The 27,687-nt window shown below is 34.6% G+C and overlaps 1 protein-coding gene across 10 annotated transcripts in view; it reads right to left on the bottom strand.

Moving 5' to 3' along the window:
* Positions 1 to 27,687, bottom strand: part of SEMA3A (semaphorin 3A) — a 515,603-nt gene that overhangs the window by 156,539 nt on the left and 331,377 nt on the right. For all 10 annotated transcript variants that reach the window (XM_063667662.1, XM_063667661.1, XM_054495890.2 and 7 more), the window contains one exon: positions 184 to 341. In XM_063667662.1, the coding sequence (XP_063523732.1) occupies positions 184 to 341 (158 nt within the window). The remainder of the gene's footprint in view (positions 1 to 183; positions 342 to 27,687) is intronic.

The raw sequence follows: 27,687 nt of genomic DNA, 5'->3' as shown, positions 1-27,687 counted from the left end.
TTGAGATTTTTGATTTATTGCATCCATTGATTCATTATTGTCATTTTTATTTGCATCAGAAAAGACAAAATATTAATTCAAAACAATTTTCTGTCAGTAATCGTGCTTTTAAATAGCTAGAGAATTATCTATAACTTGAGACGCTTCAAAATAACTATAGTGCATATATTAGAATACTGATACCTTTTGAAAATCCTTGATATTAACCAGGTTGAATGAAAATATGTGATCCTTTGCTCCAACATACAGCCTACTCCGTTCCTCATCCAAAAGGAAGGTATGATAACTGGAGCTGTTGGCCAAGCCATTGAAAGTGATCACATTGTTGGATTCCAACATTTCTGCAAGGTAACAAAGCAAAACATTGGGTATTAATGTGAAGCACTATATAAGCATAGACTGTTGGTACATGGTAACCTGACTATATTGACTGCTGTAGTTATCAATCAGTGCTTATTCTTCAGGGTACTAAGAAATATATTGGAACAAAAACGTGTGCATTTTACTTTTTTTTTTTTTTTTTTTTTTTTTTTTGAGATGGAGTTTTTGCTCTTGTTGCCCAGGTTGGAGTGCAACGGTGAGATCTCGGTTCACCACAACTTCCGCCTCCCAAGTTCAAGGGATTTTCCCACCTCAGCCTCCCGAGTAGCTGGGATTACAGACATGCACCACCATGCCCGGCTAATTTTTGTGTTTTTAGTAGAGATGGGGTTTCTCCACGTTGGTCAGGCTGGTTTCGAACTCCTGACCTCAAGTGATCCTCCTGCCTCGGCCTCCCAAGGTGCTGGGATTACAGGCGTGAGCCACTGTGCCCGGCCTGCATTTTATTAAAATGGGAGTTATATTTCTATTTGCTGGTTTCATACTTAATATGGTGCAGTCCTAAAGAAGAGAGGAAGTGAAATAACTTGTCTATACAAACTGATCTGTCAGAATTTATTTGCATGTAGTAATGGATTAGAATGATCAATATTGTATATAAATATATTTAATTTTACAAAAACTTTTAAAAAGTGGTTTCATTTGTTCCAAGCCATTAGATAGAAGGATAAGCACAGAAACTCACAGGATAGGAATGTGGGGGAAACATCCAGTTTAACCTCTTAGGTTCCTTGAGGCCTCTTTTATTTGAAATATTTTAATATGTCTTTTTGGTCATTAAATCATTCACTGTACTGCCTAAATTCTTTCAAGCATTTTGGACTGATAAATAGAGAGAAACTGAGATGAGGCGTTCATGAAAACATGAATTAAATTAATTTTACCATCTGACTTCAATTTTTCATTTCTTTTTGCTTTCCAATTTGCTTCTGCTGTGAATAGGCAAATACTAAACAATATACCTATACTTTAGTGACAGGAACACTTTCAGATTAAAAATAACATTAAATATAAGTCCACTTTTGTATTAGGAAGCTCATTAATTGTTGACTTCTTAAAAATATGTTTTGCTTAATGCACGAACACATGTACACACACACCCCTCACCCCCATGGGATAGAATTTTTGAGGATTCTCCAAAACTGTATGTCCTGAATCAGTGCTTTAGATTATTCAGGTGCACACTTAGTAGGAAATTTTCATCAGCATCCACAAAATGTAGAATGCGATGTGCCTTCCGAAGAGAGAAAGCTGCAATGTAGACCTGTCCTCTGTTCCAGCTGTTAACATCAGGAAACATATATTAGCCATGTGATCGATTGCCTTGCTTTATCTATTTGTCTTACTGACCTCTCCATTTTATCATTTTATCATCAAAAATATGATTTCAACAGAGGATAAAATTCATACTCTTTAACTTAGCACTAAAGGTCAGGTCACTATCATTTAAGTTTAGACCCTATCCCAGTACTTCTCATGTCCTCTATCATGCAGGAAACCATGCACTGTGCTCATTCACTCCTTGGCCTTTGTTGCTATTTTTCCTGACTCCAACAGCTACAGAATAGATCCACGCTTAAAGCTAGTTCAAATGCAACTGCCAAGATATTCTCAGAGAGCTTCCTGTTACATTTTGCTTGAATTACTCTTATAACCTGCATCCCACTGTCAATTATTGCAATCTTATCTACCAGAATGAACATTCCCTCAGGAAATATATAATTAATAGCTCATCATGCCTAACTCACATTTTTTTTTCATATTACCTGGTCAACAACGTAAAATGAAATATCTATCTTTTTATATATTTACCTATCCTATAGACAAAAATTGTTAACAAATTGTTAAAATATACTTTTCTCATTTCTTCATGAGAAATAGTATAATACTAGGCTGGCCATACTCCCTACCCCACCCCACTCTCCGCACACACACAAAAAAGAAGAAGGGGAGGAAGGAAGGGAGGGAGGCAAGGAGGGAGGGAAGAAGGAAGGAAGGAAGGAAGGAAGGAAGGAAAAGAGTTTTTATTCATGTGAATCACAGCTGAAATAAATGAGAGCTGTTAGTCTCCGGAGAGGAGGGACAGAAAATCCACTACATAATATCTGAATTGAAATGGCATTCATTGGCTGGACACGGTGGCTCACGCCTGTAATCTCAGCACTTTGGTAGGCCAAAGCAGGCAGATCACGAGGTCAGGAGTTCAAGACCAACCTGGCCAACATGGTGAAACCCTGTCTCTACTAAAAATACAAAAAAATAAGCCGGGCTTGATGGCGGATGCCTGTAATCCCAGCTACTCGGAGGCTGAGGCAGGAGAATTGCTTGAACCCGGGAGGTAGAGGTTGCAGTGAGCCGAGATTGCACCACTGCACTCCAGCTTGGGTGACAGAGCAACATTCAATCTCAAAAAAAAAAAAAAAAAAAAAAAAAAGAAATGGCATTCATTTCATTGGCATCCAAAAGATTACAAATGATCAATGCTACGCTACCCAGAGTCAATAAAAGACTGAAATTTCAGGCACTCTGAGTTGTGTGAGGATTGAAATGGGCTGCTGCCAGAGGCACGGGCTCTATCACTGGATATGTTCAGGCCCTGATTGAATGGTCATTCAAAGAGATCTGTTTATCAAATGGATGCCCTTCATCCTTACTTCCAATTCTAAGATCTATAATTCTACCTTAGTTTCAGAGAGGCAAAACTTTAAAAAAAAAAAAAAAGCCCACAAACTAAAAAAAAAAAAAAGCCACCTCAGCCTAAATCAAAAAAATTACATAGAGATATTAAGCAATGAAAGTGCCATGTAAGAGATACAAGAATGGATTTTAATTGCAAATGCATAGAAACTACATAAGGGATCTGTAAGCATCAATTGGAAGAAGTTGTAGGAAAATAAATACTGTAGCTATAGATTTTGGAGTTATACAGCTGTAAGTAAGAACACAAGCATCACCACAGTACTTATTTTTTAGGTGTGCAAACTAGGACAAGTTCCTTAAACTCCCTGGCCCCAAGTTTTATAGAAGATGGGATGAATAATGTATCTTTTAAGAGTTAATGTATCTTTTAAGAGTTACTGAGGTGAAATTAGATAATGCCTATAAAAAGACTAGAACAAGCATTTCCTAGTAAGCACTCAATTAAATATTTCCTGTTTGTATAAGTAGAGGTTAAATATTTGTAGGTTGATCTTCTTGACCAGATGTAGCAAATTACAGTCCAGATGGAGTAGACTGAAAACTATATATACATTTTTTTCTTTTTTTTTAACCTATCTTACTAAGTGCCCTAACTTGTAAACATCAGTAATTTTGTATGATGGAGGGAAAATAAGAATAGCAATATGTTCTTTGATTTACACTAATATTAAATGTAATGGCATTCTAAGAACAATAAAGTATTCCTTCTTGTTTTCCAATTTATGTATTCTCGATTCTAAATAATAAAAGGAATGACTTTCTATATCACAGTTCCCAACAATGAAAATATTTTCCCAATTGAAAAATATGTTCCAGGGTGAATTCTGTAAATTAGTTTGGACAGAATTATTGGTTCCTACGTACAGACAACTTACGGAAGTTTTTGGTGGCTTATGTATGAAATCATCATGAAAACAAACCACAGTTTTAACGTGTTACTTCTCAACAGTTTGATTTTTTAAAAAAGACAATACTTCCCTGGCATACGTGTTAGCAGCTGTTTTCCATTGCTTTCAAATGTGCTTAATTTTGTCTCATTATTCCTTTCACTCCAAATCCTTTAGATGTTCTTCTCCAACACGAGCTTTTTATATTGCTTTATAACTTAGAGAAGAGTCTTAAAAACTAATGTCAGTGAACAATGCAAATTCTGGATTGCTTAGGTTATATCACCACTTTCCAGTGTGAGATTAAATAGAAATTGGGTGAAATTTTATTCAATAGATTAAATAGAAATGTGGGTTAAAATCAGACACTTTTTTTTTCCAAAAAATGTGTTCTAGTTCTCAGATTCTTCAGTATTCTGTTTTCCTTAGTTAAATGCATGACTTTGATTTTCCTAGATGTAGAGAAAATTACCTGCACCCGATATTAAATCACTTTGAATGTACTCTTTCAGAATTTTAAGTCTTTCTTTTGTTTCAGTTATGTATCTTACAATGACATAAACTGCTATGGGAACTATAGTAAAATTCAGTAATGTGAGATGTGTGGTATTCTTCCACCTTCTTACATCTTGCCTATGCTCATATTCAGTTAAACAACAATTGTTGTTTTTAAAAAACAAGCTAAGTTTCTATAAAATTAATTTGACTATGGTGAATCTGAATAGGCCAAAGCTTTTAAAGGCATTAATTCTCTTTGAGTGTAATTCTTTTTCTCTGGTTGAGAGATTACTTCAACTTCTACATGCTGTGTCGAGCTATAAGAGAAGTAAATGTGTGATTGTAATTAAAGATGCCATTTCAGATCACTCTTTAATAAAGTATGTATTCTTAAATTTGGAAGGTAACTAAAGAAGCATTCTGTTCACTCCAGATTCACCAAAGGATTTAGTGTATTTATAAGTTGCTTAATGACAAAATGGAAAACATACTGACTGTAAAACCAGACAGAGACATGCAGTTTGCACTCAATAAGTGCTAATTATTGTCACCATTCTTACTATTATATAAGACAATGAAGACGACAAGCTTTAGTGTATAGCTTGCGAGGAAGAAAAAATCAACTCAAATAATTTCAAGTAGTAGTGTTGTCAATTATAAATAAATTGTACTCTCGTGATGTAGTTTCACAAAGTAGAGGAGTCTCATGAAATTCAAGACTCTTATATGTAAAGTCCATTTGATAGATTTCTATTTAAGAGTATGTTACAAAAGAATAAATTATAAATCATAATTGATCTATAATATGCTACCAGTTAATCGTGCAAGAAAAACCATATTTTATAATGAGTCAATTCTAATTTTTATTCTACTTATTTATCTATAAATGTTCATATTTACTTTTCCCCCCAGAGTAATCATAATCTCTAATGTATATTTACTTTTAAAAAGAAGCATGTGAAGGGAGAAATTGATAGCAATCACTATCAGTTCCATATTTGAGATATTAAAGGTTATTTTATAAACTAGTGTTCCTCTTATGCGTGTGTTTTGTTAAATGGAAAGAAAAAAGACACTTACACCAAAATCATGCATGATGATTGGGAACACTTACACAAAAATAATAAATGATGATTCACCCCTACATAACAAGACTGTATGTTTCCTGTTGTGATTTTCTTTAGGATGAACACAGATTTACAAAGATGGTTACATTATAATGACTGGGTCAGATTCTCAAAAAGGCAATGAAATTAATACAGATTTCTGGTTTGCAAGAGTGCCCAGAACTAGACTTTTTATAGTGGGAGGAAGAACTCCTGTGTATTTGACCTTCAAATCCAGATAATATCCACCCTGTTCTTTATATTTCTGACTTCTGTTATATTTCTCTGTCTCTCTTTTTCCCTTCTACATTTTGTAACATGAAAGGTAATAGGACCCCACCAGTTGCTGGACTCAAATGAATTGCCTGTATTCATTGATGGCTTTAGGCTTATGTCCTTTTTCCATGACTTGAACTTTGTCCTTTTCATAGAACAGTCAAAGAACCCATTGAAAGCAGTCAAGGGCTGGGTCTATATGATGCCAAAACATTTTGGCTAAATGATGACCACATCTAGATATTTGTAAATATTGGAAAGTTCAGTAAGGTCCAACAGTTTTAGATCCTATATTTTAGTACTTCCTGGATTTTATTTTCAATTACATGAACCAAAAAAGTTCCAGAAGAGAGGCAGAAATGAAAGTTCACAACTTTTTCTTGCACTATAAGAACAAAAAAACAAAAGCAAGGACAATTTGCTATCATTGTCATTTCATTAGAAAAAAGGGGGGAGCCATTTTATTTTATAAACAAAATGATCAAAATGAGCAAAAACACGAACAATGAATAATCTTCAGAGATAAATAAATTTGCATAATGGAAAAACTCAATTTATTTTCTTTATTTCACCAAGGACTAGTTTTTAACACTTTATTACACGCAAGATTAGGACCTTTCCACAGACTGATGTTTGGCAAGTACTGCTCTAAGGTAACTGTGTGGAGGATGAATTCTACTCCTACTATTTCTGGTCAGTGCATCTTGTCATTGCGTAGATGGGGCCAATACCAATGGGCATCTATATGCTTTTATTTATTTGGTGATGCTGAGTATATTCTCTTATTCTACAATGTTTGCTTAAAATATGCATCAGGCTTACACATCCTGATCTGTTACTAACTTTTACCTTGACTAGTCTCTCCAGCCTGTGCCAGAGGCCACAGCAGTCTATGAAACACAGCTCTACCACCTTTTCCCAGGACATGTTTCCAAGCTCTTCTTCCAACTTGTCCCTTTATATTTGTTGATGTTCTGTACTCTAATGTCTCTATCCACTGAATTTATGCCAGGATTCTCCTCTGCCAGATGCTTATTTTTAGTTAATATGAATAATTGTTTTTACTTGTATAGACTTTCTTCTTTTTTTAACTTGTATTTTAAGTTCAGGCTACATGTGCAGGATGTGCAGGTTTGTTACACACGTAAACGTATGCCATAGGGGTTGGTTGTACAGATTATTTCATCACCCAGGTATTAAACCTAGTACCTATTAGTTACATATCTTGCTTCTCCCCTTCCTCCCACCCTCCACCCTCCAATAAGCCTCTCTGTGTGTGGTTGTTGTTCCCCTCTATGTGTTGTTCCCCTCTATGTGTCCATGTGTTCTCATCATTTAGCTCGCACTTATAACTGAGAACATGCAGTATTTGGTTTTCTGTTCCTGCATTAGTTTGCTAAGGATAATGCCCTCCAACTCCATCCATGTCCCTGCAAAGGACATGATCTCATTTTTTTTATGGCTGCATAGTATTCCATGATGTATATGTACTGAATCAAAGAACAAGATGCATGTACTTGAGCTTTGGACAACTCGTAAAGGTTCATTCTCAGCCCAAGCCCAGCTCCCATACTTCTAGACCCCACACAAGACACAAGTGTCCTAGGCCATGTTGTCAGGGAGAGACACTATATTTTTCCTCAAATATGCTTATAAATCTTCAAGGGCAGAACTATCTGTTATATGAATTTATTTTTCATTTTGTGTAATGTGAAAAATATTTATGTAAAGTAAGTTGTTCATAATCTAATTTTATGATTCAGATTGTTATCACTTAACAGTCATTCACCTACTAAGTCAACAAAAACACATTTAGTCCATATTATTTATAACACATAGACCTTGGCTAAAAACTATGTGGAGTATTAATAATAATAAAAACCTTCATGGAAAAGCAGACAAATACCTTTAGAGAAGCAAAACCTAAATCTGTAACAGCAACAACAAAAAAAGGCTAACTATAGTTAAGGAAGTTAATAGGAGTTCATTCCCATTTTTTTCTCATGAGGAAATTGACTCAGATAGGCTATCAGGAATATCCTAGGTCACAGAGCTAGTATGATGTAGAGTTAAGATAACTATTTCCATCTGACATCAAAAGTCTGGGTCTTTCTGCTCTTCTCCATAATCACTTCTAAGGAGGGTATATTTTGGAAAATACTAAGAACTGATTTTGGAAAAGTTTGTTACCTCTCACTCTCATATAATTAGCTTTAGCTAACAGCTCTTGCATATTTATATTATTTTATTTGCTCTGTACTTGGTCTTTTTACACAGTAATAACTTGGTGGCTAATCTTATCTACAACTATGGCTTTCATCACTAGCAGTATTTTGACATGTCTCAAATATATATCTTCCAAGAGATATTTCCCTCCAAAGTCCAAACAAAGGCTTACTAGAAACCTCTATTTAGATATTGTACAAACATCTCAGAGTCTGTATGACTTAAACAGAATTCACTCCTTTTTCTTCTTTCCATTACTGACATCATCACCTTTCTGTGTGTTTTAAGTTTGTTGTATCAATCATTACAGACCCATGCAAGCCAGACCCTTCTTCATCATTCACTGATCTGATCCATCGCTACAGTTTTGCTTAACACAATAACTTGTCCTGTATTTTCTTTTGCTTACATACTCACTGCCACTGTCCGAATTTAACTCCCCATACTGTCTTCCCTGGATTACAGTAATCATCTTCTTACAGAACTTCCTTTACAGGTTTACACCAACAAACCATGTTATATACTGCCCCCAGAGTTAACTTTCTACAAAACACATGCACTTTCTACAGGTGAAAGATGACAGAGTAAAACCACGTGTACTCTATCCCCTTCCTTTGATTTTCATGAAAAGAAAAAAAGATGAAAAGTATGAGGAAAATATATATATTAAATGAAGAAATGACGCCAAAGTGATATCAAATTATTAAGGAAAAATTTCAAATATAGTGAAACTTGAAATATTTTGATATAAAATGCTGAGATCTGGCATATCTCTCCACATATTTCAAGTAGGATAGAGTTAATAAGCAAAGGGTTAACAAATCATAGAGATTGCATCCATAGATGCTTTTATTACAGAAACAAGCTCTAGGAGTCTACACGACCATAAGATTATTGGAACATGTCCATAAAGAGTGGAGGTGCAGACCGAACACAGTGGCTCAAGCCTGTAATCCCAGCACTTTTGGAGGCCAAGGTAGGAGGATCACTTGAGACTAGGAGTTCCAGACCAGCCTCTGCAACATAGCGAGATCCCATCTCTGCTTAAAAAAAAAGTTGCCGTGCGTGCTTCAGGCTGAGCAGGGAGGATGGTTTGAGCCCAGGAATTCAAGTTTGCTGTGAGCTATGATTACAGTGTGAGACCCTGTCTAAAAAAAAAAGAAAAGAAAAAGAAAAAGTAGAGGTATAGGTAAAGTATAAAGGCATGGTCATCATCATTATTATCATCATTTCAACTAACATGGGCAAGCCAAGCTAGGTACTGTCCTAATCTCTCTCTCTCTCTCTCTCTCTCCCTCACACACGCACACACACACACACACACACTATTTATTGTGTATGCATTATCCTTCTTCTAAAGGATATCACTGTAGGTAAATTAGTATGAGGGCAGAAGTGAAAGGTATGAATACCAGACTATCCCACAGGGTGTTTCTGACGGGGCTTCATGAGAAACACAGCAATCACACCAGTCAAGATATGAAAAAATAATAATAATAATAAATAAAGTGAGATGTGTTCACAGAAGAAAATATACTAAAGATCACAGAGTGATCTTTGTTGTTTAGTGATCTTTGTTGTTTTAGTGATTTTGTTGTTTAGTCAAAACAACAAAAATCATAGGCTGCAAATTGCTACAGCTCATTTCCTCATTGTCAGAAGGAGAAAATAAGTTCACTAAAACGTAAATGAAGAGCATAGGAAAGAAGAGGAGTTGGCACAAGAAATAGAGGCTTAATTCTGGTTGCAAAAGTTACAAACTAAGTAATAATAAAATCTAATTTTTTGAAAGAGATGAATTGATTAATATGATAATAGAAATGAAAGATAAGGAAATAAAACATAAAAATAGATTGAATCTACAGATCGAAAAGTCTCTTATAGAAGCAATAATTAGTAGAACTTACTAAATAAAGAATACATTTGGAATTTATGTGGAAAATTGAGTCATGTACAAGGGAAGATATCAGGTGGGCCTCATACTTGTTCAAAACAGCATCATTTGCCCCCAAACAGAGAAGCAATTTGCGCAAAAAACCAAGTGAAAACATCTGTGACTCAGCAACTTGTCTTTCAAATGAGAGAGGCATCACCAGTCATTCTCAAACAAGTGAATTTTAAGGAAATAGAGCAGACCTTCAAGAAACTATAACAATAACAACTTCTTAATAATGAAATTCATTCAAACAAGGCATGAATCAAAATCAAAAGAGAACAGATACTACATCACTTGCTTCCTTAAAACCTGGCTAGAGATTTTCATTATCTATGAGATTTGGGCTCTTTATATTTTACACATTCATTTGTTTTCTCCTTCACCAATAGAGTGTGCGTAAGTGTATATGCATGTGTGTTTACCCCTATATACAGCAATATATAAATATGTATTTTATTTACATACACACACAAGAATATTTCCAATTAGCTCGATGACATGCCATCTATAGTCTCACAGATTAGAATGCTCTTTATCTCCCCAGTGCTTTCCATCTTCCACCCTCACCTGCTTAGGTAAATTTATTCACCTTTCAAGACCCAAGTCAACCTTCTCTTGTGAATTCTTGACCTTCTAAGGGACAATGCATCATGCTTTCCTTTATAAAGCATAGTGCCCTGTACATACGTAGATTAATCACTGCTTTATCTCCTTAGCTCCTCTTACAGAGTTAAAATATGCTGCCTTTACTTATTTTTGTATGTCTAGCCCTAGAACCTACTCCTGGCATATACCTAGCACTGACACACAGAAGCGAGTGACTCAATATATGTAATTTGAACCACATTATTTTTTTAATGCAACAAAAATTTAGAAAGAGTAAATATAAAAATATCTAAGAAAAAGCAAATGTGGCAATATAAATTTTATGTCAGGATATACATTAGCTTTGCTAATTAAGTTATAAATTATGTTCAAATGACTATTAAAATTATACCATCTAAACCTTAAATTATTTATAAACTGGCTATCAAATAACAATTAAATGGCTAATATTTTTTCATTCTATGTGCTCAGCACTGTTATGGTTGTTTTACATACAATAATCAAATGAATAAATTTCTTGAGAGTTCTGTTTTGCCAGCAGCATTAAACACAAAATCTACTGAAACAGCGAAGTAACTTGTTCTTTATATTTAATTTCTCTCAGTTTTGGTATACCCTTCAAGTCACCAACATATAAATTAATGAGAAGACCTTTCAAAAATGTAATGCTTTTATTAAAACAAAGCACAGACCTACACCCACCACCTTTGCCTTAGTACCGTCTCACTAACAGCAGTTGCAGTCCCTAATCTTGTTCTGCTATCTCATTTTATGCCTGTTTCTGTAAGTTTCCACAATTTACTCTTTTCTAAACCTGGCTTGCTGCCTCCTGCTTCTAGTTGATTTTCCCTTTTCTTGTGCTTCAAGTTACAGTTAGAAGCTATCTCTCCCATCAAAGACTTGAGAATTAGCAGACATCTATCCTCCGATGGATGCCTCACTGTGCTTTCGTTATAACACACAGTCATAAATTAATTGCATGCCACTTTTCTGCATGAGTATTAGAGTACACACATTAGTTCTCTTAGATGTAAAGGTTAGCACAATGCCATATGGGTCAAATTATACGTGGAGGAAATGGTTAACTAGATAATCAATCATTAAATTAAAGATCTAGAAGGATCTTTAGATTGTCTGAAGTCTGACTACTTGCATTTAGAAAAGAGCATACATGACTTCACCATTAACAGTTGCAGAGGTCAGATTTAAATATAGGTCTCCTGGCTCTACATTTGATGCTCTTTCTAAATAATTTTCTGGAAAAATTGTGACTTTAATATTTCTCCATATTTTTTGCTCTCTGGTGCCTGATATTGATAGTAGCCTTTTGCACAAGAATATAGGCAAAAAATAAAAGTTGCAAACAATTTACAAAATAACTAATGAGCAATATTAATTTTTACTTCTTGAGGGAATAACTAGAGTTTAAATGTAATGACAGCATAAAACAAGTAAATGTCAAAATGCGGACAAAAATAGATAATTCAAATGTGCATTGCCATTGGTCACTCGTTTTTGTGTGAGATGATTAGTCAGTAAAAATTTAGAATTAAAGTGTGGATTCTTCTTTTAAAATTCCCATTGGTTTTATTTAATGCTTTGAGTGATGGGCTAGTAATCTAGAAATTAAAACTTTGTTTTTGATTCTGCCTTATGTTTTAATTATTTATGAGACTCCTCTATAGGCAGGTCTCTGTTATCAGTCAGTCCACTGATAAGTGCTCATTAAATACCTATGAGTGGTAAGCATTGTATTATCATTAGCAAAGTGAAAAAGAGAAGGCTTCTCTGTTTCATACAGTTGAAATACTAATTTTTCAGGCAGTCTTGCTCAATTATTTACTGTAACACAGCACATGTTTCAGAGTGTTCTTCAAATAACCATATTTCACATGGCTACAAGAAAGCACGTGTTTTTTAAAAAAAGAAAGCACATGTTTTCTGACATTTACAAATTATATATACTACATTTTCCAGTAACAAAACAGTGGAAAATATTCACATATGGAGAAATAAATAGTGATAAACCACTTTGTCACCCATTACCTGTTGCATATGTCTGCTATAAGGCGTTTTTAAAACTACTTAAGAATGATTTATTTAAATTGTTCTAATGCTGAGCAAAATGAGTGTTTTTGGAGAAAGAAACTTAGTATTTTATCCAGGATATTTCTATCACTTCCATCCCAAGATACATTTTGGGGAGGAAAAAAGTCTTCCTTATTCACTGACAAAAACTGATCTGTATGGGTGCAAATATACTGGAGAACATATTCCTATCAGTGTTCATAGATGTCCCTTTTATATGTGAGGCAAGCATCTATTTCATTCCCAGAGTGAGAAGAAAGAGAGCTCAGGAGATCACATAGACATACTCAAGGATCAATCAAGTAAGCAGATCAGAGAGACAGGCTTGTGTGACTGGTGGTAGGAATTACCTAAACCCTAGATTTGTCTGACAACAGGTGCTCAGTAAATACTTATTGAATGAATGAGTAAATGGATTACTGAATAGTTGAATAAAGTAGATATGTTTATGAATGTGCAATAGTGCATATGGGTTAGATAGCTCATAATTTATCATGCTGCTCTTACTAGCTTTACTCTCTTCATTCTTTACAACATGCCTGGTGCTATAAGCAAATGCAATTTAAATTTGTCATTTTAAAAAATAGTTGTTTACCTCAGAGGTTTTTTTTCTCTCTCTCTTTTTCTTACTCTCACTCTCTTTTTTCCTTCCTTCCTTCCTTTTTTTTTTTTTTTTTTTTTGAGACAGTGTCTCACTCTGTCATCCAAGCCAGAGTGCAGTAGCATGATCTTTGCTCACTGCAACCTCCGCCTCCTGGGTTCAAGGGATTCTCATGCCTCGGCCTCCTGAGTAGCTGGTATTACAGGCATGAGCCACCATGCCTGGTTAATTTTTGTATTTTTTTTAGTAGCGACGGGGTTTTGCCATGTTGGCCAGGCTGGTCTCGAACTCCTGACCTCAGGTTATCCACTCACCTTGGCCTCCCAAAGTGCTGGGATTACAGGCATGAGCCACCACACCCTGGCTCCTTTTTTCTTTTCTTTTCTTTTTCTTTTTCTTTTTTTTTTTTAAAGAGGCTTGTAGAGAACATCGATATGGCATTCCTAGCTATGTCCTGCACCTTTATCTAGAATAAATACATTTTGATTATAAAGGCTTCTGGCTTCCCCATAAAAGGATTTTGTTTGAATCAGAGCTCCATGCAGAGGGATGGAAGGAGATGGGAGAGCAATATGTTGAAAACCAACGAATCCAAAGAATTTCTAATGAACAGCATACAACGTAGTCTGGGTACATTGTAATCTTAGTCACAATAATGTCCTATTTATGATAGCACACTATAAATCTGTCTTCCCCAATAGTGTGCTTTAATTTTGGAGTGGACACATTTTGGAGTTTATGAAGTCAGATATCCTAATGAAATTTGTACATAACAATTCATTGATATATTACAACTTTTCTAAGTTGATCCTTGAGCAACATGGGTTTAAACTGTATGCCTCCACTTATATTTGCATTTTCTTCTACCTCTGCCACCCCTAACACAGCAAGATGAATCCCTCCTCTTCCTGATCATCCTCCAGCTGCTCAACAAGAAGACGCTAAGGATGAAAGACCTTTATGATGATCTACTTCCACTTGAAGAGTAAATATTTTTTCCTCCTAATAATTTTCTTAATAGTGTTTTCTCTAACTTACTTCATTAGAAGAATATAGTGTATATAGTACATAGAACATACGAAATATGTGTTAATTGACTGTGTTATGGTAAGGTTTCTGGTCAACCGAAGGCTGTTAGTAGTTAAGTTTTTGGATAGTCAAAGTTCTATGTGGATTTTTGACTGCACAAAGGGTCGATTCTTCTAACCCCCACCTTGTTCAAGAGTTAACTGTATATACAAATAAAAAGAAGGAAAAATTGGATTATCATGTAGATAAGTTGGACAAGATTAAGTTCTCCTATATCCAGCTCTCCCCAAGTAATTATTTAGCAAAAACTATCTGAAAGTATTAATTCTAGAATTTATTTTGATGGCACAGAAAAAATAAATAAAATAAAGGATTTTATCTTAATTGGCAAATGAGAAAAGATTAAATTCTTCCATTTTGTTTCCAAATACTTTCTTGCTATTAATGTAATTGTCTACAATTGGGTCATATTCAGAAATGTTCTAAGATTGAAGTTAAATATTATGTGAGCCAGGTTTGGTTTAAGACCCCTAAGGACAACTCGTGATTCCCTTGAATGAAGCTAAAATTCCAGCTTGTTTGTTGAAAATCCCTGCTCTCCCAGGACCCATTAAATCAAGCACACCTCTGGGTTGGAAAGGACAACAGACTAAAGATTTTCTAGACCAATGCAGGACACACAACATTAATCCTCACAATGTCAAACGTCAAATTCAGAGCCAGATTTATCTCTTAAAGATTGGGCAAAAATATAGCATAAGCTATTTTCTCATTAAACTTCCTTCTCTACTTCATCACAAAACGTGATTGTGTATCACTGACAAAAGCAAAACAAAAACAAAACACTACTAACAATGTTAAAATTACAAGTCATAAACATTGTTTAGAGTGAAATATGATCTCTATTTAATCCCTGCTGGCCACAACATTCATTGAAAATGAGACACTAGCATTAGTTTGAAGGCAGAGAATAATAACAAGGGTAAAATTTGCCTTTCCACATGAAAGAAAGGGAAGTGTTATTGCTATTAAATTTTAATAAACCTTCATGGCAGTTCAACGTGAGCAACCAGAAGAGTCATGTAACATTACTAAGGTTGCTGATTTCTTAATTCTTTCATTTTCCTGATATTTATTTTGCATGTAAAGAGTTTAAAAATGAGTATCTTTGTCAATCACATCTTTATAACAATATTGTCATTAATCGGTTTTGGACTGAATAGTTGAAAATAGTTTTATGTATTTAAAATTGAAACATTATTTGAGGATAACTGGTAGGAATTATTTTTTAACTTTACCCTCAAATTAATAAATTGTTATGAAAATAATTACCTATGTACATCTGCCTCACGAAATTGCTTTAGAAGCTGAGATTATGTACTTGGCTGTGTCTTTAAGTGGCAATATATTTTCATAAAATTTCCAAGATTTTAAAAATGTATTTTATTTTTATATTTCCTATAAGAGAATTATGTAAAGCAGGCATTTGTTTTTATTAGCTTAAATGCTATTGCATTTAAATGTAAAAAAGTTATAAAAAACTAGAAGAATTATAAAATTGAGAAAAAATTCTAGCTTTTCCCAATTATAACTGTTATTTTATCATTTCTAAGTACTCAAGGTGGAAAATGACTTCCACTTAAAAATATGTCTACTTAAAAAATCAAGAAATTAGTTTAAAAGTTTATAGCTGAGTTTGTTTGATGATCTTAATGACTTTCACCTCATTTAGTAAATCAGAATCTAAAAAATGCTACACCCTCCTTTTGATAAGCTCTGGAGTTTATCAGCCCTGCTTTGCCACTTCATTAGCTGTCAAGAACCAGTAAGTGATATTGCTATGAAAGTCTTGATTCAGGTAGTTGAAAATGCTCTTGTTGCAAAAGTACCAATTATCAACAGACTTGAAGTTAAAAGAGGGTCTATCAGGAGAGGGCTGTCATCCACATACATACAGTTGGTTATCATCTTTGTAGACATCAAAGAAAGAGGGAGCATTTGAACTATCAGTAGTTCACTTATAACATTCAGAGGAAAGGACACACACTGATTTAATATACACTGCAGCAGAGTTATTACTGACCTTAGAAATCTTACCTTATGATCATGTGATGGCAAGTAAATGAGAATAAAAGGTGAATTTTTTCCCCAAAGGAAACAGCATAAAATATGAAAAGATGCATGTTTTAATCTCTATCTTTAAGTAGTTTCTTAAATTTAGCCTTACACTATTTTATGGTGAATCTTTCCTTAAATGTATTTTTGTTATTTAAACAACTCTACCATGAATTTCCCCTTTAATATAGATATACCATTTGAGGTCTAAAATGTTACTTTAATAAAATTTACTTTTAATTATAAAGACTTTTATTTCCACTCTTGCTTCTATTACACTTCTCTACAGTTAAGCATATTAAACAAGAAAAGCATGTTGATATAAAATCTTGAATAGTTCAAATAAAAGTTAAAAATATTTTCTATTTACATAACGCTATTTACATATTAAGAACAATTCACCCATTTCTTTGCTTGAAGAAAGCAAACATACATATTAATGAATGAATCCTTTATGGAGACGTTCCATAAAACACTAGTTCCTTTTGATGTTCAATGGAATAAAGGGTTCCATGAGAAAATAAATTCAGGAGAACACTACATATTTCATTATATTAATTTCAAATAAAGGTATTAAATATTTTGGGAGGTCTAGCTGTCAAGACATTTTCTTATAGAAATCTTATTAAACCAAATGTCTCTCAACTTTGTATGAGATAGAACCATTTTTTATATATAGTGTAACTTAATTTTCAAGGAATATTTAGAAAGATACTGTAATATTAATAATAAACCTTGATTATTAAAAATACAATACAACTTATGAGTAAAGCTGGGATGCCAAAATATTTGGGGGAAAATAGTTTGGTGGAAATTGGTTAAAAATCATAGACATTTCTTAGGCTAATTATTTTGAAAAGTCAATACAGATAAGTTTCTTTCTTTAAGGTAAATAGAACATAAAGACAGGTGATGACGCGGGGCAAGATGGCTCACGCCTGTAATCCCAGCAATTTGGGAGGCCCAGGCAGGCAGATCATAAGGTCAGGAGTTTGAGACCAGCCTGACCAACATGTTGAAACCCCGTCTTTACTAAAAATACAAAAACTAGCCGGGCATGGTGGTGGGTGCCTGTAATCCCAGCTACTCAGGAGGGTGAGGCAGAAGAATCCCTTGAACCTGGGAGGCGGAGGTTGCAGTGAGCCAAGATGGCGCCACTGCACTCCAGCCTGGGCGACAGAGCAAGACTGAGTCTCAGGGGAAAAAAAAAAAAAAAAAAAAGACAGGTGATGACATTAGTGCAACAAATATTTTAGATCTAATTCAGATGAATTTATTAATTCATATTGTCTAAATAAGAAATCTGGATGGTTTCCTAGAATTTCAATCATATGCCTAGAATTGAAAAAAAATAGAACATGTCACTTTATATTTGCTATAAGTTTTAAGAGACAATAGTTTTAGAAAAGATATTTATATCAATATATTTTTGGTCAAGCCTTTCTGTTATTGGTTTATTTCGAGGCCAATTATATTTTCATGCTGAAGCAGCATGTCTAAAGTGCTTGGGTCCAAATGTCCACCTCTCTTTGAGAGCTGTGGAATCCTTAAAATGACAGTAGCTAATTTAATTCCATTTGTGTGCAAGACATTGCATTTTACAAAAGCAGCTGTTTTTCATGGACTAAGTCCAGGTTTTCTCCTCAGGATATGAACCAGTGACCTCATACTTCCAACTCAAGACCTATCTATCAGCACTCTTTCCTGTGAAGATTTTCATGATGCAGGATTCTTCCGATGATTGAATCACCATATCCAGGACCACATAAAATAGTGTCTCTTTTAATTAGGCTCAAATGTGCACATCTCACATTGAATTTTCATATTTTTAAAATTTACTCCAACTCTCTGGGAGAGTTGTGGTCTATTTTAGCTTTCATCAAACTCTATACTTTACTAGTCCACCGCTTCCACATTTTGAGACGTCAGTGTGCTTTGAGCAGGTATGCTTCCTTCTTCCCAAACAACTTGGCAAAATCATTTGACCTCAAATAGGCCATCTTTTCCACTTTAGGAATTTCTCTTCGTTGGATTATAAATTGTGTCAACTTTTGCCAAACATTGCCTTAAGTGGTTACCAAATGCAGTGTTCTTGGCTTGCATTACTTGTTTCTGCCTTACACTCATTATCTTAATTTAATCATGTAGGAGAGGATAAGGAAGATTAAAGTCAAAATGTTCTCTTACTCTAACTTTTCCAGTAAAACAGAATTTAAAGTATGTATTCCATTTGCTGGTAAGAGCTGCTGAGATTTTTTTAAAGTTATGTTAATAATTTTTTCCTTGTATTTATATCAATGTAACATAATTTTCAGATTCAAACATATTTAGTTTAACTGTAGGGTAAAAGAAGATTTAGAAAGCTCAGTTTTTGCTCAGAATATTTTATTTAACCCTATGATAGATTTGTGACAGAACTAATGGCAAGATACTGTGTCTTTCTCTGACTCTGTTTGGCCACATATAAAATACCTGTCTCTAAATATTTTTCAAGCAAACTTTATAAAGTATGATGTAATGTCTGAATGTCTTTAAAGCCCTTTTTCTGAGTTAAAATGATTCCAATTTTTTAAAGTTTCTATACAGCTTTTTATAATTAGGACTTTGTAAATTATAACAAGTCATATTTTGTTTTTGCCTTTTTTATATCATCCTTTAGAATCAAAGGCTACTGGTGTTTACATGACACATTAGAAAAAAAGAAAGAAATTATGGTGTTTATACTTTCTTACTTCTTAGGGTGTGTATCTGACTAAAGTATAGCATTTTTTACTTATGGCTATGACAACAACTTGGTTATTTAGACTCAGTCAAATTTGAAGTCTCCACTGGTGAACCCTATATAACAAAAGTAATCTTTCAAATATTATCCATGACAGTTAATCATGAACCTCTGAAAGTGTGACATTTTATAAATGTTATTGTTAGAGCTATGATAGCATTCTCAGCTTGCTAGCATTTCCAATATAATCTATTAGAAAAAATGATTTCGATTATTGTTTCATAATTGGGTAGGCCCCAGAAATGACTGTTTTATCACTTCCTTTAATGTTCATTGACTGGATTCTGTATGAAGAAATTATTTGTAAAATATACATTCCGATTCTACGTATGTGGCATGTTTCTGTGGGAAAGTTTGTACGCATGCAAGTCTGTATACAGTGAAGATACACATGTCAAAAAGACATGAAATGTATGTGGGAAGATTATGTTTTTTTACCAGCTGTGTGTTTTAGCCATACGATTTTTTTCTCTATATATTTATTTGAACGAAAGTCAAAGTCCTCTAGCCTGACCCATAAAATGTTAATCCTTTCAAGAACATTTCAATTTCTTTTGTTAAAGGAACTCTGTATAACATTATCAATCCCAGAGCTGGTTTTACAATACATTATTATCAAATTCTTACTTGTGACTAATCTTTTCACCTGCAATATCATGGCCATGCTTGAAATGTCTATTATTCATGCCAGCACTCATTTGAAATACATGTATAGAATTTGTTTTGTCTTTAAATTCCTGAAAAATTGGCAATCAGCAATGTAATTTTCAACCTTGGTACATTTTGATCAAGTGATTAAATGCTCTATGCAATTTTCACATTATCTGGAATATATGCATGAGTAAAAATGCACTCTTTTAAATGGCAGTAGATGAAATGCTGATTATTAACATGCCTTTGAGTATTAAAGTCTGCTAATTTTCCTTCACACTGGTACTTCTGCTTTTCCAAACTTCTCATAACAATACAATGTGTGTGTTTACATGCAACAATGCAGGTATAACTACTAGCTTTAAACTATTTTTCCATGCTGTAAAATGACTACATCCTTTGAAATACCATACTTCAGTGCTGAGAGATGAATAACATCTGTAGGCATCTCAAAAGCCTTAAGTTCACAGTCTTTTGAGTACTAATTTGAGAGTTCACACTCACGGTTTTCTTGTTATCGTTGATGACCACAACACTGTTTAAAATCTATTAATGTTAAGGGGACGCTGGAGAGCAGATCTGCTGGGAAAACATTAAAAGGTGGATGTTGTGTTCTTATCTACTTTGTGTGTATATGAAAATAGTGCTGGAGCATATGGCTAGTTCAAGCGATTTTAATATTCTGACTAAAGTATCTTCAACATTTTAACTATGAGGGAATTGATAGAAAACCAGTCGTTGTAATTATCCAAATTTGGAAAGTCATTGTTAACTCCATCCTTAGAATACATCTCAATCTTATACACATCTTTCACTTGCCACCACTACTGCCCTAGTTCAAGACACTCTTCTTTTCTCCTTGGACTCATGCAACAGAATTCTAAATAGGCTTTGTGATTTGACTACAGCATTCAATGTATTCCACTCAGAACTATCAGGCGTATACACTTAAACATAGGTCATATCATACAATTCCCTTGCGCAAACTTCCTACTGTGTTTCCCTTTACATGTGGGATAGAAATCACAACATTTAAATGTTCCTCAAGTCCCTGCCATAATAGAGCCAGTATCTAATTGATTCTTCCCTCTTTCCTTACACTTAGAGATAAGGTTCTTTTCTGTTGTAGGTCTTTAGCTGATGCTATAACTTGGGTCTGGAATCTTCCAGTCCTCTATACCTTTTCTTCCCTTTGCTACATTGAACCTTATGCTTAATTTAACAGCTAATTTTTTTTTTTTTTTTTTTTTTTTTTTGAGATGGAGACTCACTCTGTTGCCCAGGCTGGAGTGCAGTGGGTGGCGCGATCTAGGCTCACTGCAACCTCTGCCTCCCAGGTTCAAGTGATTCTCTTGCCTCAGCCTCTTGAGTATCTGTGACTACAGGCACACACCACCACACCCGGCTAATTTTTGTATTGTTAATAGAGATGGGGTTTCACCATATTGGCCAGGCTGGTCTTGAACTCCTGACCTTGTGATCCACCTGCCTCGGCCTCCCAAAGTGCTGGGATTATAGGCATGAGCCACCGCACCTGGCCAACAGTTACTTCTTTATTGATGCCTTACTTGATGTGACAACAAAATATAAACCTCCCTGTTAGATTTTCTTATGAGGGCTTACTTGCTTCAGAGCATTTATCATAGGATGAAACTCTATATACGTACTTTTCCCATAATTTTGTGCACTGCCCCTCTTCCCAACTAGATGATAAGTGTCATTTGGGTAGTGCCATGTATGTTTGTGCTTCCTTGCAGAGCCTGTACCTAACACAGTGCCTAGCACACTGTCAGTGCTCAGAAGAAATTAATTAAATGAAATTTGGATTAAAAATTATTGAGACAATTTTTATTGCTAATAATTCTTACACTGACACTTGCAAATTATTGTGATGCCTTGAATTTAAATTTCTTTTTAGAATTTTTATCATTAAAATATCCACAAGATAATAGCAAAGAAAATTTGTAGATTTTCTTTAAGAAATAATGCTTATTAGTTTCTGTAGATGACAAGCATTTCCTGAATTTATATAATAGGTCACAGCTCAGCCCTAAATTAAATTTTACAGACCATGTTTTAAAGCTGGCATCTATGAAAGTAGGCAATTAATGAAAAAAAAAAAAAACCTTCATGTTACTTGCTGGACCTGATAAATTCATGACTTCACATTATCGTTAACTCAGAAGGTTTAACGTTTTTCAAATTTTTTTAAAGAAAGGGACTGCATATTCTGTCTGCCTTCCCCTCTTTGTAGAAACTCAGAACTATCTGCCACTGTACATAGTACATAGTGAACAGCCACTTTAAATTGTTTACCAAGGTCTTAAAGGCAAAATATTCATAAAATTATAATTCACATTTTAGTGCTTAATACAATTATGGTGATACTAAAAGAGTGTTTCTACATCTACAGAGGCATTTCATTCTGTTACATCTTGCAAGAACAGCAATTTAAAAAAAAACTTTTTCTGTACCTTTTTATTTTTAAGTAATTTAAAAGAAGTAGAGTGATGTTTTTGGAAGCACTGATCTTTACAAATGTATTTCTCTCCAGGAAATATTACACATAAATCCTGTCAAATAGATAAACAAGTTAGATGCAAAACTCCTACATAAAGCTCTGTCATTCTACTCTTGCCTTACTTCCAAGAGAGCTAACATAGTAATTGTGGGGGAAATAAAATTAGAACCCCACCTCTTCACACCAGTAGAGAAAAACTTTCCAACATTAAGGCAATTTGCAGCTGGTGAAGCATGCTACTTAATGATACTATAATTCAATCACAGAATAAACCATCAAAAAATATAGTTAGACCCTTAGCTCTTGATGCAGTCTCAGGATTAATGCTTCTTATAATTTGAGGACTGTAAAGATCCAATTTTGCCATTAGTTTTAGAAAATGACTTATATGCTAACTGAGTGTGAACAATTGTGTTCTAATGAGCTTAATATGAGTTTCATAATTTGTGCATTTTGCTGTTAAAAAGCCAGAAAACAAAACAAAACAAAATACTGAAACCAGTGTGAACAAGAGTTACACGATGGAAGACATCAGTTTTCACACCAGAAGGAATAAAAACAGACAAAAAGACCGTAAGTTGATCCTCAAAATATGATTGATTTTAAGCCTTATGAGATAATTGTGAGGTCTTAAAATCTGGGGTATCAAAAACTCAGAGTGAATATATATTCTTAAGAATTATGATTCCACATTTATCCTCATTGACAGAATTGCACCAAATATTGGTACTTAAATGTTTACTACAGACTATTTAGTGAGATCAAAAAAAAAACTATCAATCTGTCTATCTATCTATCTATCTATCTATCTATCTATGTTAGTTCTTCTAAACTATGCCAAGTGTTCTAGCATACCCTTTATATATATTAACCTTAAAATAACTCCATAGTCAGCCTGACCAACATGGTGAAACCCCATCTCTAAAAAAAATACAAAAATTAGTTGGATGCAGTGGCACATGCCTGTAGTCCCAGCTACTCAGGAGACTGGGGCAGGAGAACCACTTGAACCCAAGAAGCAGAAGTTGCAGTGAGCCGAGATCGCACCACTGCACTCCAGCCTGGGTGACAGAGTGAGACTCCATCTCAAGATAAATAAATAAATAAATAAATAAAAACAAAAAAATTCCACAGGGGGTCAGGTGCGGTGGCTCATGCCTGTAATCCCAGCACTTTGGGAGGCCAAAGCGGGTGGATCACTTGAGGCAGGAGTTCGAGATCAGCCTGGCTAACATGGTGAAACCCTGTCTCTACTAATAACACAAAAAAATTTTGGGGGTGGTGGCATGTGCCTGTAATCCCAGCTACTTGGGAGGCTGAGGAAGGAGAATTGCTTGAACCCGCGAGGTGGAGGTTGCAGTTAGCCAAGATCGCGCCATTGCACTCCAGCCTGGGCAACAAGAGTGAAACTCCATCTCAAAAAAAAAATAAATAAATAAAATAAAATAATTCCATAGGGTAGGTAGTATTATTTCTACTTTATTGATAGGAAGACAGGACCCTTATCACAACTGCACTTTCTGTGAGCCTCAACAGACATGGTTACCAGAATTAGGATGAAAGGTTGTTGTTGCATGGGTAGAAGAGGACAATACTTTTTATTTAAGAATTTTAAAATTTAGGCTGGGCGTGGTGTCTCATGCCTGTAATCCCAGCACTTTGGGAGGCCGAGGTGGGCAGATCACAAGGTCAGGAGATGGAGACCATCCTGGCTAACACGGTGAAACCCTGTCTCTACTAATAATGCAAAAATTAGCCAGGCATTGTGGCGGGCACCTGTAATCCCAGCTACTCAGGAGGCTGAGGCAGGAGAATCACTCGAACCCGTGAGGTGGAGGTTGCAGTTAGCCAAGATTGCACCATAGCACTCCAGCTCTCCAGCTTGGGCAACAAGAGTGAAACTCTGTCTCAAAAAAAAAAAAAATTTTTTTTTAATTTAATTTAGAAATTAACATGTAAAAACACAATCCTTAGACTACAAAGCACTGTCTACAGCACAAATCATCCCTGACATGCTCATGGGACATCAGGAGTCCTGGCTCTTCTACATTAGAAAAATCAGTGTTAGAAGGGTTTCACACTACCAAACTATAAAAGTAGTTGGCAAGCTCATGAAATAGGTGGCTAGAAGTGATGTGTGAAATGATTTCATTGTACAGTGTGTCTTTCCCTGCTTTTGGACATTGTAGGAATGCCTTGATTTATGGAGAGAACTGCTAGATCTTTATGGTCTAATTTTGGAACTGGTACAGAGCAGACACAGGAGGGGTTCATTTATACATAAAAGTATTTGCATGTAGTATTTACTGAAGAACAAAAGCAAATATATGTTTAAAATGTGAGAGGCTGACTGTAAGAAGAGATGATATGAGTATATTCTATTTTTAAAATATTCTACAAAAACTAATATTTAAATTCATTTAATACTATTAATGTTTCATTTTTCTAGCACCTTGATATGAGCTTATTATTAAAAACAATACTGACAATATATCAGAAAACTGCTCGGCTCCGCAGTAATTTTAATCCTGACCCTAATTCCCAATCCTGCTTAAGTATACAATATTTAACATATGGTCTTATTGGATTTACTAAAAATAAAATGTTTATATTTTGAGTTTAATGTTACTGGGCAAGAATATTTAGCTTCATATAGTGCCTGTTGAATAGGATAAGTATATATTTTGATAATTTATTTTTATATCAGTGTGCAGAAGAAGCTTTTGTATGTTTGGAATTTGTTCCAAAATGCCATTTATTAGGTCTATTTTTTTCTCTAATAAAAAAAGAGTCACTACAGAAACAATTGGATGTTATTATGTTCTGTGAGTGGCTAGCAGAATTGATGCTAATAGTAGGATTTTACAAATGTAAATGTGCAAAGGGGGAGGAAGGGTGGGGAGAGAAGAGAAAAGCAGCGTGACCAGCTAGAGTCAAACCTGGGATCCAGGCTTGGCTAAATTTCAGGAATTGGACCTGGGGACCCCTCATTTGCTTTAGGGCCTGGGAAGGGAGAGACAAGAGAGAGAAACTTCATAACAACTCTCAGGAATAAAAACTGAAGGATGATTCTGATTCTAAGTACAGCAATGGTATTAATTTGTCTTTTGGCTCATATCCTCAAATTTTTTTTTAGAAAAAAATAGATATGATTTGCTTAAAACACTTTTCAAAACACAAGTAGCAGCTTAACTCCCTTTATTGTAGAATGTTGAACAGGCTGGGAAGGAGTCATTACTGTTAACTTACCCATAAACAACCAGAGAGCTTGGGCACCTCAGGTTCTTAGAAGCAATACCTTGCTGAGAAGCTCTGTAAAACTTAGCAAAGCTGTAGCTATGTCCACCCAGTACTACTAGGCCCAAGGAGAGTAGAGAGGCACAATTAAGCAATAGTATTATCTGTGCAATAGTTCATGCTAGTTGCATCAGATTTGTTTCATGAAATAGACTCTGGAAACTTCGATAAGTACGTAGGGAGAGAGCTACTACATGGAGGTCAGGATCTTGCATTAGGAATTGTATACCAAAGTCAAGAAAACACAAGTGATTAATCAGTGTAATTGCTGGTAAGTCAAGAAACTCAAATTCTGGGTATGCTGCAAGATAAATACCACTAACTTTTATTTTATAGGTAACCAAAAGTAGGCTATTAGTGGTAAAATAATTTGTCAAAATCCACATAATAAATTGCTAGAGCTAAAATTTGATTTTAAATTGTTGATTCTAAAATCCAAGCTCTTTCCAGTATTCATATGCTTTGTATAATATTATAGTTCCAATAAATTATACTTAAAGGTATAAATGTATCATTTTAAGCGATATATGTGTGTGTTAATGGGTGTACACAGGTACGTGTCCTTTTTAAAACACACTTTTAAAAAGCATCATAGTGAGCGAAGATAGATGGTAACAGCAAATATATAGTAAGAGGCCAAAAAAAAGAAATCAACTGTCCTTATGTTATATGAATATTTGTAGATCTGCCTATAATTTTCAAAAAGGGCAAAGTCAAAATGATAAACTCTGATGACTCAAAATTCAGCTTAATAATGTGCACATTCTGATATCAACGATGCATAGAAATACCTTGAACAAAATGATATAATAAAATATGAGATTGGAAGAAAGCAGTATCCCTCGACATATTGTTTTTTATGTATTTTTACATGTTAAACAATAAAATAAATGATATAAATAAATATTTTTTCTATATCGCTACATTTTATGAATTCAGGTTGACCAATATTTGGGAGAAATCTTATATGTAAATTTGCGATCCCCTTCGAATTAAATCTTTCTTTTTCCATTGGCCAATATTTAGGCTTTTCAGATAAATCACATTCACATGAGAAAATGGCAATTGATTTCACACAGTACTATTTTTTTTTTTTTAAGACGGAGTTTTGCTCTTGCTGCCCAGGCTGGAGTGCAATGGATCAATCTCGGCTCACTGCAACCTCCACCTCCTGGGTTCAAGTGATTCTCCTGCCTCAGCCTCCCGAGTAGCTGGGATTACAGGCATGTGCTACCACGCCCAGCTAATTTTGTATTTTTAGTAGAGACAGGGTTTCTCCATGTTGGTCAGGCTGGTCTCGAACTCCCGACCTTAGGCGATCCATCCACCTCAGCCTCTGAAAGTTCTGGGATTACAGACGTGGGCCACCGCACCCAGCCACACAGTACTATTTTTACCAGATATGTTTCATCATAAAACCAAAGGTAAATAATTATTTTTAAAATACGTGAATAAATCTTGGGAACCATTTTCTGTAACTCTACTAATTTATCACTAAATGCATTGCCATGACTTATCCTAAATTGTTACTAAAATAGAAAGATGTTTCCAATACAAATTTTGGAATAAATTTGATATTTTTAGTCTCCAAAATTTTTTATATAATTATGAAAAATTAGAGTTGTAGTTAAATACTACTCAGTGGCTGAGTAAACATTTCTTTATCATGTTTCTTTATCATTCCCTGGATGATAATGGGATAATCTTATCCCATTGGATAAGATCGTATATTTGGATAATCTTGTATATTTGTGATGACCATACTCTGATAAGAGCAACAACTGCTTTGACTTATGGAATGTTTATACAGGTCACGCAGACCCATATAAACACATTTAGTCCTAGCAATACCCTTTGAGGTAGATATTATTATTATTTCCAGTTCACAGTGAGAAAATGTATGTTATGTATAATTTGCATGTAGTAAATCACTTGAGAACAGAACATGGACAGCTTGGCTTAAGAATACTCTTGTCTGTTGTACCAC

This window comes from Pongo pygmaeus, chromosome 6 (genome assembly GCF_028885625.2).
Source record: "Pongo pygmaeus isolate AG05252 chromosome 6, NHGRI_mPonPyg2-v2.0_pri, whole genome shotgun sequence".
NCBI lineage: Eukaryota > Metazoa > Chordata > Mammalia > Primates > Hominidae > Pongo > Pongo pygmaeus.
Note: the sequence above shows the minus strand (reverse complement) of the source record. Positions and strands in the feature narration are given on the sequence as shown.